At 31.2% G+C, this 12981-nt stretch overlaps 3 protein-coding genes across 5 annotated transcripts; 1 reads left to right on the forward strand and 2 right to left on the reverse strand.

The window, feature by feature from the left end:
- Positions 1 to 340: 340 nt before the first annotated feature.
- On the reverse strand, positions 341 to 7795 carry LOC121116698 (SH3 domain-binding protein 5-like). 3 transcript variants are annotated; one of them, XR_011779777.1, is made up of 6 exons: positions 6654 to 7795; positions 6239 to 6575; positions 5816 to 6180; positions 5439 to 5756; positions 1407 to 1535; positions 341 to 1310 (listed from the first exon to the last, which is right to left on the reverse strand). XR_011779777.1 is itself a non-coding variant. In XM_040710993.2 (4 exons), exons 1-4 carry the CDS (start codon positions 7193 to 7195, stop codon positions 5624 to 5626), a joined length of 1377 nt encoding a protein of 458 aa, XP_040566927.1. In that variant the 5' UTR covers positions 7196 to 7795; the 3' UTR covers positions 5086 to 5623. The 3 variants fall into 3 exon arrangements, 1 of the variants encoding a protein (XP_040566927.1); XR_011779778.1 differs by lacking the exon at positions 1407 to 1535; XM_040710993.2 differs by lacking the exons at positions 341 to 1310; positions 1407 to 1535 and having other exon boundaries at positions 5086 to 5756.
- On the forward strand, positions 3139 to 4724 carry LOC121116707 (uncharacterized). The gene is made up of 4 exons (XM_040711006.2): positions 3139 to 3607; positions 3678 to 3809; positions 3885 to 4273; positions 4332 to 4724. Exons 1-4 carry the CDS (start codon positions 3395 to 3397, stop codon positions 4603 to 4605), a joined length of 1008 nt encoding a protein of 335 aa, XP_040566940.2. The 5' UTR covers positions 3139 to 3394; the 3' UTR covers positions 4606 to 4724.
- Positions 7796 to 7915: 120 nt separating the features above from the next.
- On the reverse strand, positions 7916 to 11827 carry LOC121116689 (uncharacterized). Its single transcript, XM_040710983.2, has 6 exons — positions 11177 to 11827; positions 10741 to 11098; positions 8949 to 10629; positions 8706 to 8881; positions 8298 to 8645; positions 7916 to 8235 (listed from the first exon to the last, which is right to left on the reverse strand). The coding sequence occupies exons 1-6, from the start codon at positions 11477 to 11479 to the stop codon at positions 8018 to 8020; spliced, it is 3084 nt and encodes a 1027-aa protein (XP_040566917.1). The 5' UTR covers positions 11480 to 11827; the 3' UTR covers positions 7916 to 8017.
- Between the last annotated feature and the right edge of the window lie 1154 nt (positions 11828 to 12981).

A 12981-nucleotide genomic window follows, 5' to 3' on the forward strand; every position in this document is an offset into this window, starting at 1 on the left:
AATCCAATAAACGGTATATTATTGTATTGGGGAGGTAACGCCGTAATAAAAATATGATAACTTTAAAAGACAAGAATTTGTTGCCAGAGATCACATTAAATTATAGTGTTCCTTGCTTGCTGATGTGTTACAATTTTCAAAATAGGGAGCATTCATATTTTTCTCTTTATTAATTTTTTTTTATATGTATATATATTTTTTTTTTACTTATGCTCATCAATATTCACGTCCCTACAGATGATGATAATGAAATAAGAGGAAAGGAATCTTTAGAGCTTTTAATCTTTTATGAAAGAAAACGCAAGTGTAAAAAGGTTGGGAGACATTTGTCTAGAGTATAAACGTTTTGAATGCATTTATTTAACTATTATTACATTTTTATATTATAAATAACGAGGCACAAGTTTAAAAAAACATAAATATCTATTATTTAATTGAATTGATTTTTTGATTTTTAACAAAAATCCAATTTGAATATTTATGTTGTTATTTTGAAAACCAAAGAATTTCATTTGGTTTCTTGGAAGATCATTTATAACATGTATGTATTGACAAATGATTTTTCTTCATTAGTTAAGTGTAACTTGAAGTGCATGTTTCAAACACAATTTACATATATTTTTAATTAAAAAATGTTAATATTGGCCCTTTTCAAGTGTTTGGTAAGTGTTTTTTTGTAAAGAAAATGTTTAATTGGGCATGATTGTTGTTTGCCTATATAAATTGGTAAACAAAGGGACAGAAAGTGACGCTGTCTTGCGGCAAAATAATACAACTCCTTAAATAATAATAATACTTAAAATAAAATATAAGTGTACGTTTAGTGATGTAAATCGTCTGTATTTTTTAGCTGGTCCGGTTTTTTTTTCTTTTTTTGAATTGGTGATCCGAAGAATGAATTTTCTTTTCCATAGCAGTTGTCAATATTATTAAACTCCTGAGTAATGAACTTCCTTTCCTACTAGATTCAATTATTATCAAAACCTGATTGAAAATTCGTGTGTGCTCATAAAAGACGGAGAGTAACTTGTTGTTGCAGAGTTATTTTGTAAGTCCTTGTTGGACTAATATGTATATTATGCATATAACACACGAATCACTACTGAATAGTCTCTATTACAATATCAATTCCATGTATATGTTTGAATTCGTGCTGTACTGCCAATAGGGAGAACTATACATCTTGAACACATCAAGTCTCATTCCCAATTTCCTTAGTACTCATAAGACTATTTTTTCATTGGAAAATAGGTGGATGATTATTTTCAACTCTCAAAGATATTATGGTACTCTTTTCTCCATATTTTGGTCTGCAATGTATAATTATATTATGATATTACATATAAATAGTTATTAGGAATTTTTAAACGATTATGTGTTTTAAAAAATATAAGTGACTTCCTGACTTCTGTAGATTTCTATTAGAATATATGAATGCCTATGCAATTTCCAAATTATTGACTCAGGAATCCTCTTCTAAACAACTAAATCGATTGTTAGCATATTGGAATATTTCCCTCTCGAATATCTAGGATCTTTACAAAAATAAAAAAATTACTATATGTGTGCCATACGAGCTAATTATAAGTTGATTGATTGAAGACAATAGTTAAAACTTATCAAAATAATAAATCGATTATTTGAGTATTAATGGAACAAGTAATATAATAAGAACATCTATGATATTTTTCTAAATTTAAATTCCCTGTTTTACGAGTTCTTTGTTATTTTATTTTTTATCTTATTGATTCATTCAGTTTTATTTTGGACATACAATTGCTATTTCGTTATTAAGATTCCTGTCAGATGAGTAGAAATTTTAAAAGTCTTCCTATTATTGGTCTGTATTACAAATTATTCCAAGCAATATGAAAGTGGGGATGCTTTAGAATAGTAATACTTATATGTCTCTAGAAAGAATAGTCAAAATCAAAAGGCAAAAGAGGCTTATTCAATTAATCATATTCGGTTATTTAAGCAAGATAATTACATTGAACTCCATATTTATTATATTCTAGATAAATGAAAAATTAAGATGTTATTGTTAGTTTATGTTTTTCACACAATCATTTCATGTTTAGTGCATAAGATCCACTTATTCCTAATACGTTCATTTTAAAGAGGATTTTTTGGTAGTTTACCGGAAAGGCCTACGGGAAACACATTCTTAGTCATAACATACGATGTTCAAGTTCAAACCAATTTCAAAAAGTTCGTCTCATGTTCATTAAATTCGAATGCTGGATCTGATAAATTACAATCTTACATCTGTGATGATAGGCGATAGGGTTCAACTGCAGCATTTGAGGACATTATATCTTGGCTTTTGCGGTTATGGAGGATTCCTTGTTGGCCTATTCCTTCATATGTAACATAAATATATAGTGAATATACTTTAATTAAATACTCAATTGAATATTAATTGTGATTCATTCTTATATGCCTAGAGCAGAATTGACTTGACAATAGAGTTGTTCCTTGGAAACTTGGATTCACATTATGTTTGAGAGGGGTTTCCTCCAAGTTATTGCCCGGAATGAATGCCCTGTTCAGCTCAAAGTTTGGAACTCGAGTCAAGATGAATTCATAATATGAATGATGCAGAACTTAACTACTACCTACATATTCGATAAGATCCAATAGATTGACAATATTGAATATTCGCTAACTCCATACGCTTATATTCCACGTCGAGCAAACAAATTATCTATCATGTTTTCGTCAAAATGGACAATAGGAACAGTATCTAACCGGAATAGTGAGATGTTGTCATTTCCATGGACTCCTCCAAGTCTCTCTAATTCATCAACTTTGTACTTAAGTTATCGTCTTGCAGCAAAAGCTTAGATTCATAGCCATATTGATATTGGAATTTCAATATGTCATATAAATATCATATTCCAAGATTTACAAAATTGAGTAAATGCGGATGTTGAAGTATAAAATTGTCTTAGATAAGTTAATGTTGGACTGTTCCATGATTTAGTTAACAACAATTTGTAGAATACAGTGTTACCATTTTCAATTATTCATTTTAAATTGATAACTTATCTCGTCTTTGTAATTTTTTTATACATCTTATTTAATTAATTTTTTACGTGTAATAATTTATTTATTAATTTACATTGGAATGAGTGTTGAGGTTGCATTGTCACAACAAATTGTTCCGTAAAACAAAATTTAACTATGATCTATGAATTAACTCTCACTCAATTTTTTTTTTATTAAAACTCCTCATTTTAATAAATATAATTTTTAATATAATAAGAATTACTGTGTATAAAAGAAGGAATTTAATGAAATTATTGGTACACCCCCTTTAAAATTTACTAATAAATTGTTTGTAGCTTCATATTACTTTTATAGCATTCAAGTGATATTTGACTTTTTACAAATGTATGATCCCATTTTTTATTCCTACCTACATCATTTTAAAGAAATGTTGTTAATAATTATAATTATTTCTTATTCTCTTATTAAATCTACTAATCAACATGGAATATTTTGGGAACCTCCATCCAGAGCCAGTCTAGGGAAACATAATAACAACATATGCTCGGTTCCGATTGATTATAATCATAATTCCCTCTACTGTGGAGGTGTGTCGGTAGGTAGTAGGATTTTCATTAATCACTAATTAATTGCTATACTTATTGAATAAAAAATCATTTTTTTAGTACCAGCATAGTTTTTCCAAAGGCAAATGTGCTATTTGTGGTGACCCATATCAATCTAACGATCGACCTCACGAAGTACCAGGACAATATGCCACTGGGATTATAGGACGAAGCTATTTTACTCCAGGCCAGGTTGTATAAAATAATTTTACCATACTGTTTGTATTAAGAGAAAAAAATTATTACTAATTTATCATAATTATTTAGGTGATAGATGTTTATATAGACATAGTTGCAAATCATGGAGGTTTCTTCGGATTTAAGCTATGCAATAATAATAACCCCAAGAAGGATCCTCTCCCCACATGCTTTGAAAAATATCCTCTTAAGTTTGAGAACGGAGAATCCCTATATCACATTGCATTGGGAGTTCAAGGAATAAAGAGGCATAAGCTTAAACTACGTCTTCCGCCAGGTTTAACTTGTTGGCAATGCATTCTTCAATGGACATGGATATCTGGAAATAATTGGGGAAAAGGTCCACAAAGCTTCGATTATTTTACGCAAGAGTGTATTGACTTGGCTGATACTGGTAAAGTAGGATGTGGAGGACAAGAAACTTTTAGAGGATGTGCAGATATTTGCATAGGACCAAAGTAAGAGTATTCGTTATTTTAAAGGCATATTAATCAATTATATTTTTATTATTCATAGATGTCCAAGAGAACTATGCGAAAAAGCGAAACCCTTTACAGAGGATTCTTCAGATGTCTACTCTACGACAGTTTCATCCCAACAGATAACTATGTCGACAACATTTCAACCAATTTTACCTCCGGTTAACATGAATAATACATACATATGCAAATCCTCATATATTAAATACGAGTTCTATAGTATTTTGGGGAATAATTACTGCCGTGAGACATGCATTAACAATGCAATCGACTACTGTAATCTCTATATATGTGATTGTGTTGTTGGGTAGAGACTGTTAGGAGCAATGTTATAGTAATTAAAATTTTGTATTATTATATATTCATATTATAATTATAAAAATTATATTATTAAAGAAAATATGGAATCTATAAAGGAATATAATCGTTCACGAACTCTTTAAAAACGCAAATATACCTTTGTAAAATTACTAGGATCGATTTTCACAATATGTGTGTGCTATTGTAAGGAATGTTAGTATTAACACAATAGAATGTAACATATTATGTATCTACGTTCTTTAAATATGTAACGTGACAACTGAGCTCTATTTAGTTCAGTCAGACTCTAAGTAACACACATTAGCCGGGATATATCTATCCAGAAATAACATTCCTGGCAGTCATTTTTATGGATAGAAAAAAATTACCTTTCCAACTGCGTACGAATAAATATACGTTGTACCCTACTTGATTCATGTGAACAAGTCGATTTTCAAATCTTGGATAAATAAATAAATATAAACATTAGATACCAATGACAAAAAAAAATGACAAATTTATATATTTTTTTAAAATAGCAGACAAATTTAAGAAATGAAAACGAAAACGAATTTATATAATTATCTATAAATATATCTATATATGTAGACGAACACATATTGATAAAACATTTCATATAAAAAACTATAGTATCGATTATAATAATAATAATATTCTTTAAAAAGATACAATTTAAACTAGTCATGACCTAAAGTAACTAATAATAATCTATCTATAAAGAATTAAGCTCATAATATGTAACGATCAAAATTATTAAATGGTATAGAAAACGGATTTTAATTTAATAAAAGGTAGAAATAGTGCGAAACGAAAAAGTATATACCTTAAATATCAGCAATAAGCAAAAATCTTCATATAAGGAGAGAGAAAAACAATCTGTAGAAGTTTAAACACTTGATACAATATAAAAATTTTGAAGTATAATAAAAACAAAATGAATCAGACACTAATTATAATTTGCACTAATATCATTACGGAATAATTGAATTGAACGATGATTTATGACGATTAAACTTCTTGAAATTGTTTTTTTCCTGAAGAAGAAGAAATGATTTCGGACGGAAACATTTCTTCAAAAGTGCTTTTAATATCATCTTCTTTCATAAGTAAATCAATTTGAGTATCATCAATTACTTCCATACTAAAATACATACAAATCAATTATAAATAAATTTGCTAAGTTTTTACCAATAAAAATACCTATTAAGAGATTCATTGTCAGATCCGTCATCGTAATTTACATCACAAGACATTTTGAGTAATTGTATTTGAGGAAGAACAATTCCTCCACTCTTCTTTTTGGAGTTTTGAACTTTCTCGAATTCTGGAGATGAGGTCAAAGGGGATTGAGCCTCCAGATTTTCATAACTAGGACTTGGGATTCCACTTGAGGATGTAGAGCTTGTTTTATCAGATGCTGACTGAGAAGAGGAGACTGAAGAAGGAATTCCTTCATTAATGACTATATGATTCATAGGAGATTTTGATGATGACTTTAAAGAGGTATCAGATTCACATTTACTTGGAGCTAGATTTGTAATATTACTTTGTGTAGAAGAATTGACCTATCAGAAAAATTATCGTGCGATAAAACAATAAAATGCCGGATAAAGAAATACTTACAAACTCTCCCTTTGATTTATCCCTTTTAACATAGTTCACAGTATCTGTAGATAAAGAATTTTTTATCTTTCTTTTAACTATTTCCCGTATATCATCTTTTTGTTCTTCGGTAACGTTTTCCTCAGCCCCAACTCCAGCTTCTCTAACACCCAAATTCTTATGTAGATGCAACTCTTTTTGTCTCTTTTCGTGAATTTCTTCACTTATTTTTTCTAGTTCTCTAAGGCTTTCTGAATACCCAAGTTTAGTCATGAGAATCGTCTCTTCAATAAGTTGTACTTGTCGTTTTTGATCATCTAGCATTTGGTGAGACCTGGCTTTAAGCTCGAAATAGGGTCTGTAACGAAGAAGAACATACACAAATTAGAGATATGCTAATAGTAATATTGAATGGCTGATTGTATGAAAAACTCACTTTGACTTGATAATGGATCGCTTGAGTGATTTTAAAAGATCATGGACTCTTCTTTCAGATATTTGATACTCGTATGACTTTTGACGATGCTCTTCTGCACTCTCATTACGTTCCTTTTCTGAGTCATTAACTCGCCCAGTCGCATGATTTAACATTTCCTGCCATGCCGTATCAAAAGCTATCCCCTTTCCCTGGAATCCTTCCTCAGCAAGAGTGACCATTTCCTTAGCCACTTCATGCGCCCCAGATGCCTTTTCGAAGCGACAAGCTGCTCTTTGTGCTTCAGCCAGGGCATAACGCGCGTTCTTTCTAGCCTCGTAGTAAGGACGTGCCTTTTCAACACAGAGTCCCAACCTTCGACTTAGTCCATCCATTTCCCTCGTTGACTCATTCAGTAGAGTTCGAAAACGGGATCGAGCCTCGTCCAGATCACATTCCAACTTATTAATCACATCTGTGGAGCTATTTAACTTTTCTAATTCGATTTGGATTCGAGGATCTAGCTCTTCCGAATCCTCTTCGCCACTTCGCTCCATGCTCATGATGAGTCAAAATGAGGAAAGGAGAAGTATGAGCAACTATTTAGTTAGACAAATAAATAATAATATGAAATAAATGAATTTGTGTTGATATAATATGAAAAGAAGGAGCTGTAGAGAACAGCAGAGTCGTTAGCTCTTCTGTCCTTTTTTGGGGGGAGAAATGCAAAGCGCAGTGGGAGAGAGACTTCTTCTAACTATTATGTTATTATAACTTATATCATTATTATAGTAGTCAATAGAATATATCAAATGAAAAATATTCGTCGGAGATTCTTTTCCTCTTCAAATATATAGAATAAAACCATTCCTATCCATGCAGGGGTCTTTCCACTATTTTATAGCATAGCCATGATATCAAATAACACCTTCCCTTAAATAAACTAAGGATCCCCCAAAATAAGTGGCTTTAACACAGTTTATTGCATCAATAATTTAATCAATCACTCATATGTATGTCACCACAATGATTTGCAAACAGAGTAGCAGTACAAAAAGTAAACTCCCTCATAAGGCAAACAAAAACTAAGATAATTAATTTCTTCGGGGGGCAAAAACATACAAAAAAATAACAACACACAAGCTTTCTCAAGTAGGTAAAGCACTACATACAATGACTAATATACTCACTAGGAAGTTATTCTGTTTATGGAGGTCACTGATATGAATGGCCCATGCATATTTATCTTAAATAATAATAATAATGTTCCAGCAATCTTGCAATTCAAATTAACTAACATATATTTTTATTCTAAGAACAAGTGTAGGATAAATTATAAGTTGATAAAATATAACAAAATTAATTAACAACTAATTACATTTCAATCATTTAACAAATCTATTATATTTGAGCTTAATAAAATTTACTCTATAGAATTGTTCCTTCCTATAAGCGCTCGAGATCTTGAGGGTATTAAGATTAATAATAGGTGCAATGGAGGGTCGACCATGTGCACATTGAAAAGGTGTTTGACAATATTGTAAATCCTGAATAAGGTCATCACATTCTTTTAATGATAGGGGATCTCCAAACTTTATTGCTCCTAAAAAAAATCATTTATGTATAGTATTTGTCAATTGTTCAATGAAATCGGAAAAAAAATACCTCTACAGGCTTGAGAATTAAGGACATCTTGAATGGTTTTAGGAAGTATTTTTGTTTCCGTTCCCAAATCCAAAATATTTTGGTAGATATCATTGCATAATAAGATAATAAGTTCTTTCAGGGGTGTGTTAGTATTGTATTTGGATTCATTTGAGCCTTGATAAATGAAACAATTTGGGACGTGAGTGAATACCAAAATATCCTCAGAAGATATTTCTAGTGTCTTTAATCCAAATCGCGAAAGAACATAGGGATATTCTAAAAGAAGGCGTGAGATGGACGCAGAAATAGAAATTGCCACAGGTGTAGTTAGTTCAGATGAAGAAACATTATTATCTAAATAATTATCTGATAAAGTAATGTATTAATAAAATGAATTTGCAAAAATAATTAATTGAAGAACAAAACCTTTTATTAGTTTTTCCAAACGAATCCTCTCATGAACAGCATGCTGGTCCAATAGTACTACTACTTCATCATTTAATAATGTAACGATAACCTTGTTATCCAATTGATACAATACTTTTAAATTTTGAAAAACTGATTTATCAAATTTCATATTTTCGACGGCATTGACAGTTCGTCTATAAGATAATAATAGCTTAAGTATCCTTTAAAAAAATGTGTTTTTTTTTTAAAAATAAAACCTACCCTCCACCATCAGGTTTGGAAACGGTCGATAAGATATTATCTTCAATACTTTTTATAACTGGATTCTTCCAAGATTGAATTAGTTGATTGGCTTGATCACTTTTTATATTTGGTTTATCCATACCAGTGTTTTCAGGAAAACTCCCACGGTCTCGAACAACATCTAATAACTTTTTATTATGAGGTGGATTCGACTTTTGAGATATTTCCTCTATGCTGTTTACTGTAAAACCAGATTCTAAATGAATAAAAATATCTTCGCCACTCGTCAAAGATTTCTTAATCCACCCATAAGGTATTTTGGATGACTTAAGAATGGAATCTTCGGGATAAGCCAAAGTTTGATCAATGACACGAAATGTAGCATGGATTTCTTCTGTCGGACAAGATTTAGATTCAGGATCTACTTGTAACTGTGTTGTTGTTATTTGGGACTGAATGACTATACCGGGAACTTTTTTGGGTGTTTCAACAGATTGAAGCTCCTGGGAAGCATCATGATCAGGAGAAGATTCTTCCTCATTTAGTTGATCGATTTTTTGTTGGATTTGCTTCATTTGCTGAAGAAGGAACTCTTTGTATATCTTTTTGCTTGATTTACTTCTAAATTTTCTGCAAAAAGAATTATCTTCAGAATATCCTGTCACATCAACGTTAAGAGTATCCACCAATTTATTCTCTACCGATTCATCCTCCACACAGTTTTCTGGCTGTTGCTGAAAATTATCTAATTCTATAAAATTAAATGGAGGAGGAGAACAATGTCCTATATTAAGGAAACGATCTCCTGAGATAGAGGGATCATCAGTAGATTCTAGTATAGCTGAGTAATTATGAGAAGCAGCAGTTGTATTCGACTCATCCATTGAAAACTTTGTTTCCATAGGAGATACATTTTGAATAATTCTATTGGTCAAGGTGGAGGAGAGTGGAAAATCGGAACATTCTTCATCCATTGAATTATTTAAAAATGCATATGAAGCCACCTCTCGATTATTTTTATCATATGATCTACAAGATGAAGAAGATGAATGAAGGGATGATGTATTCTTCAAGGATTGGGATCGTACTCCAAAAATGTCGGGAAAATCTGCAGAACGAGCGGAAGACATAACATCATCCTCTTTAACAAATTTGTTTAGAAGCAAATCATCATCTAAAACATTATTTAATCCTTGAACACTATCAACGACTCTTAGCTTTTGAGCGGGGAGTCCCTTCCTAACACCATCGTGAAGATCTGCAATTTGAAATTGAGACAAGTCTTGTTTCCTTTTTAATACGTGAGCAAGGATTCTTGGATCTTCTTTTGAGGTTGATTCCAAGGGTGTCACTCCACTCATAGAAAAGGAAGACGCATTGATTCGAGGACCCTTTCGATTTTGAACATGCTTCAAATGAGCACCAATTCCATTTTGTGACAAAAATGTTAGAATGGTATTTTTAAGAAGCTCAGTTAATAATTTATAACGAACAAATTCCACTTTCATCATTTTAGACTCGTACATTATATTGTATTCATTTTCAGGACATTTTATGGCTAATATGTAACAAGGATTGGAGGATGCCGAAGCGTGTATTGAATATTTATGTACTATTCCGTTGATATAACCATGCCATTTTGTTTTTTGTATACTGCGACCATTTAGAAAGAGAAACTGGTGCTTATCTTCTGGTATACCTTGACAAAGAGATGATATTAGGAATAATAGAATGTAATAATACATAATAAACTGCCTTGAGACTGTCATCGAAAACCATCACATAAATGAGCATATTGATAATATCGTACCTAACGTGGACATAAGTCCAATGACATGAAACACTTCTAGCTTTTGACTAATTTCTCTCATATGACTTTCCGAAAATGGGATTTTACAATAGTTGAGGTGACTAATAAATCGCTGTTTTCGACTTTTACAATTTCCCTTGACGGAATATACAATTTCCTTTGTTCTACTCTCTGTTAACATAAAATGAACATCGAAGTGAAGAAGGGAATAAGGAACTACCACTTGTATTCGAATTTCTTCGACATCTCTGTATGGATGAAGAATTCGTTGACGTACAGGACTTAAGTATAAGAAATCGGAGAATATCATTTCATTATGCATTGGCCCTTCATTGTCAACATTTCTGGTAGAGTTTTCCTAATAAAATCAATATAAAAAAGGAATGGTTTAATTATAATAAAAATCTTGAACATTTTTATTTGTGTCTCACACAACCTCAAATTTCCCTTCTCGGAATATCCAGCAATGATTCTCCGAAGATATTTGTACCCGTCTTGAACTCTTGATCCAATTACTGGGAATTTCCTTATAGCCAATGGGTTTTCCATCATCCATAAACCGCAGCTTATAAACAGAAGGGCTCAAATCCAACTCAATGAGTATCCGTGTTGCACCCGCAGCTAACGCGCGATAAATGAAGGACTCCACCATGAGGAGTAAAGAACCTGGAGTAGAACTTTTCTCATGGAGTCGCTCCCTTACCTTGGGTCGAAGAGGAAAAATTCGTTTATCGCTCATGGACAGGATTTATCATAGTATTTTGAAAACATTTTTGTAACGCTGAATTCCCTTTTCAAAATTTTCCTCCCTAAATATTTTAACATTAAATGGTGACGTCATCGTGCCAGGTTGTCATATTTAGGGAAGATCGAGACAGGTTGTCCTATTTAGGGAAGATGGAGACATGTTGACGCACTTAATATATTTTAAATTTAATATGACCAGGGCTTCGGGATAGGTGAAGGCCCTCCCAGAGAGGTTATTTGTAACTCAAATTACGTTAATAATAAACGCCATACACTTTTTAACAGGCATGGAGGTTGAACGGAAAAATGAATTGTGCTTTGAACGAAAGAACTGAAAAAATGAGCGGCATTTGTTCATTTTCTATAAGGGGTCATTTCATGAGTATTTTTTCAAAAGATCACTACGATTCATATTTTTTTTTAAGGAAATAACTATATATAAAAAAGCTGAATTACTTCCCTTTGTCCCTCATGTCCCTTCAGTAATGCAATTTACCTCATCCCTGTTTGCGAATTTCTTGACAAATATGATTATTGGTAGAAGCCTCGGGAATAGGTAGAGAGGAGGAGCTGTAACCCATCCAAACTAATTTTAGACACAATTAATATAATTACATATAACAATAAAAATAGTTTTTTATCTACAATTTTGTATTGTAAAAATTATAATGTATCTGAATAAGGAAGATAAATTTAATGTTTTAAATGTTTTGATGGGTTGTCATAGACGATGGGGTAAGTTGTCAATCATTAAATTAATGTCTATTAATTCAGGTACAGTTGATCTTAAGAATAATTTTTGTTTGTACGATTATAATTATTGGGATTTTTCTGGAATTCACAATATTGATGAGTTAATTAGTTAACTTATAATTCAGCAATTTTCTTCCAATTGGTAGATGCTAATATGATATTCATAAATTAATCGATGTAATTATAAGTCATAAATAAATAACTTGGTAAACATTGTACGATATAAATTCATTTTGTAAGGTTAAGTTATAAATAAATTAAGTTGATTGCGACTCATACTCTGTTAAGAAGAATTAAATATGCAATAATCTGCCCCATCTTCGTTTTTATCCTCTTTATTTTGTAAATAATTTTAATTTGCTAAGTTTTGAGTTTATATCGACATAAATAAGATCATGAGAAAATGTTTTTGAATCATGTTCAACGTTTTGTAAGGAAGAGTTCAATGGGAAAATTTATTTTAATTATCTTAAGGTCGTAATATTCATTTTCAATAAGGACCTGATTAAAAAAAAAAAAATCACTCTCTCAAAAAATGACAACACTCAAAAATTAATTACCTCTCCACCAATATAACAAATTTTCCTTCAATAGAATCATAATTTATTTTCCTAAGTAATATAAACTTAACGTGTTTTAGGTATATGTAGAGGATAAGTCCTAGGTCGATCCTTTAACTGCGTGAATTGCAGATTGAACTGTTTCATTGGATAAACTGTTGCACTTACAAGATATTGTCAT

The sequence above is a fragment of the Lepeophtheirus salmonis genome, chromosome 1, assembly GCF_016086655.4.
Source record: "Lepeophtheirus salmonis chromosome 1, UVic_Lsal_1.4, whole genome shotgun sequence".
Classification (NCBI taxonomy): Eukaryota; Metazoa; Arthropoda; class Copepoda; order Siphonostomatoida; family Caligidae; genus Lepeophtheirus; species Lepeophtheirus salmonis.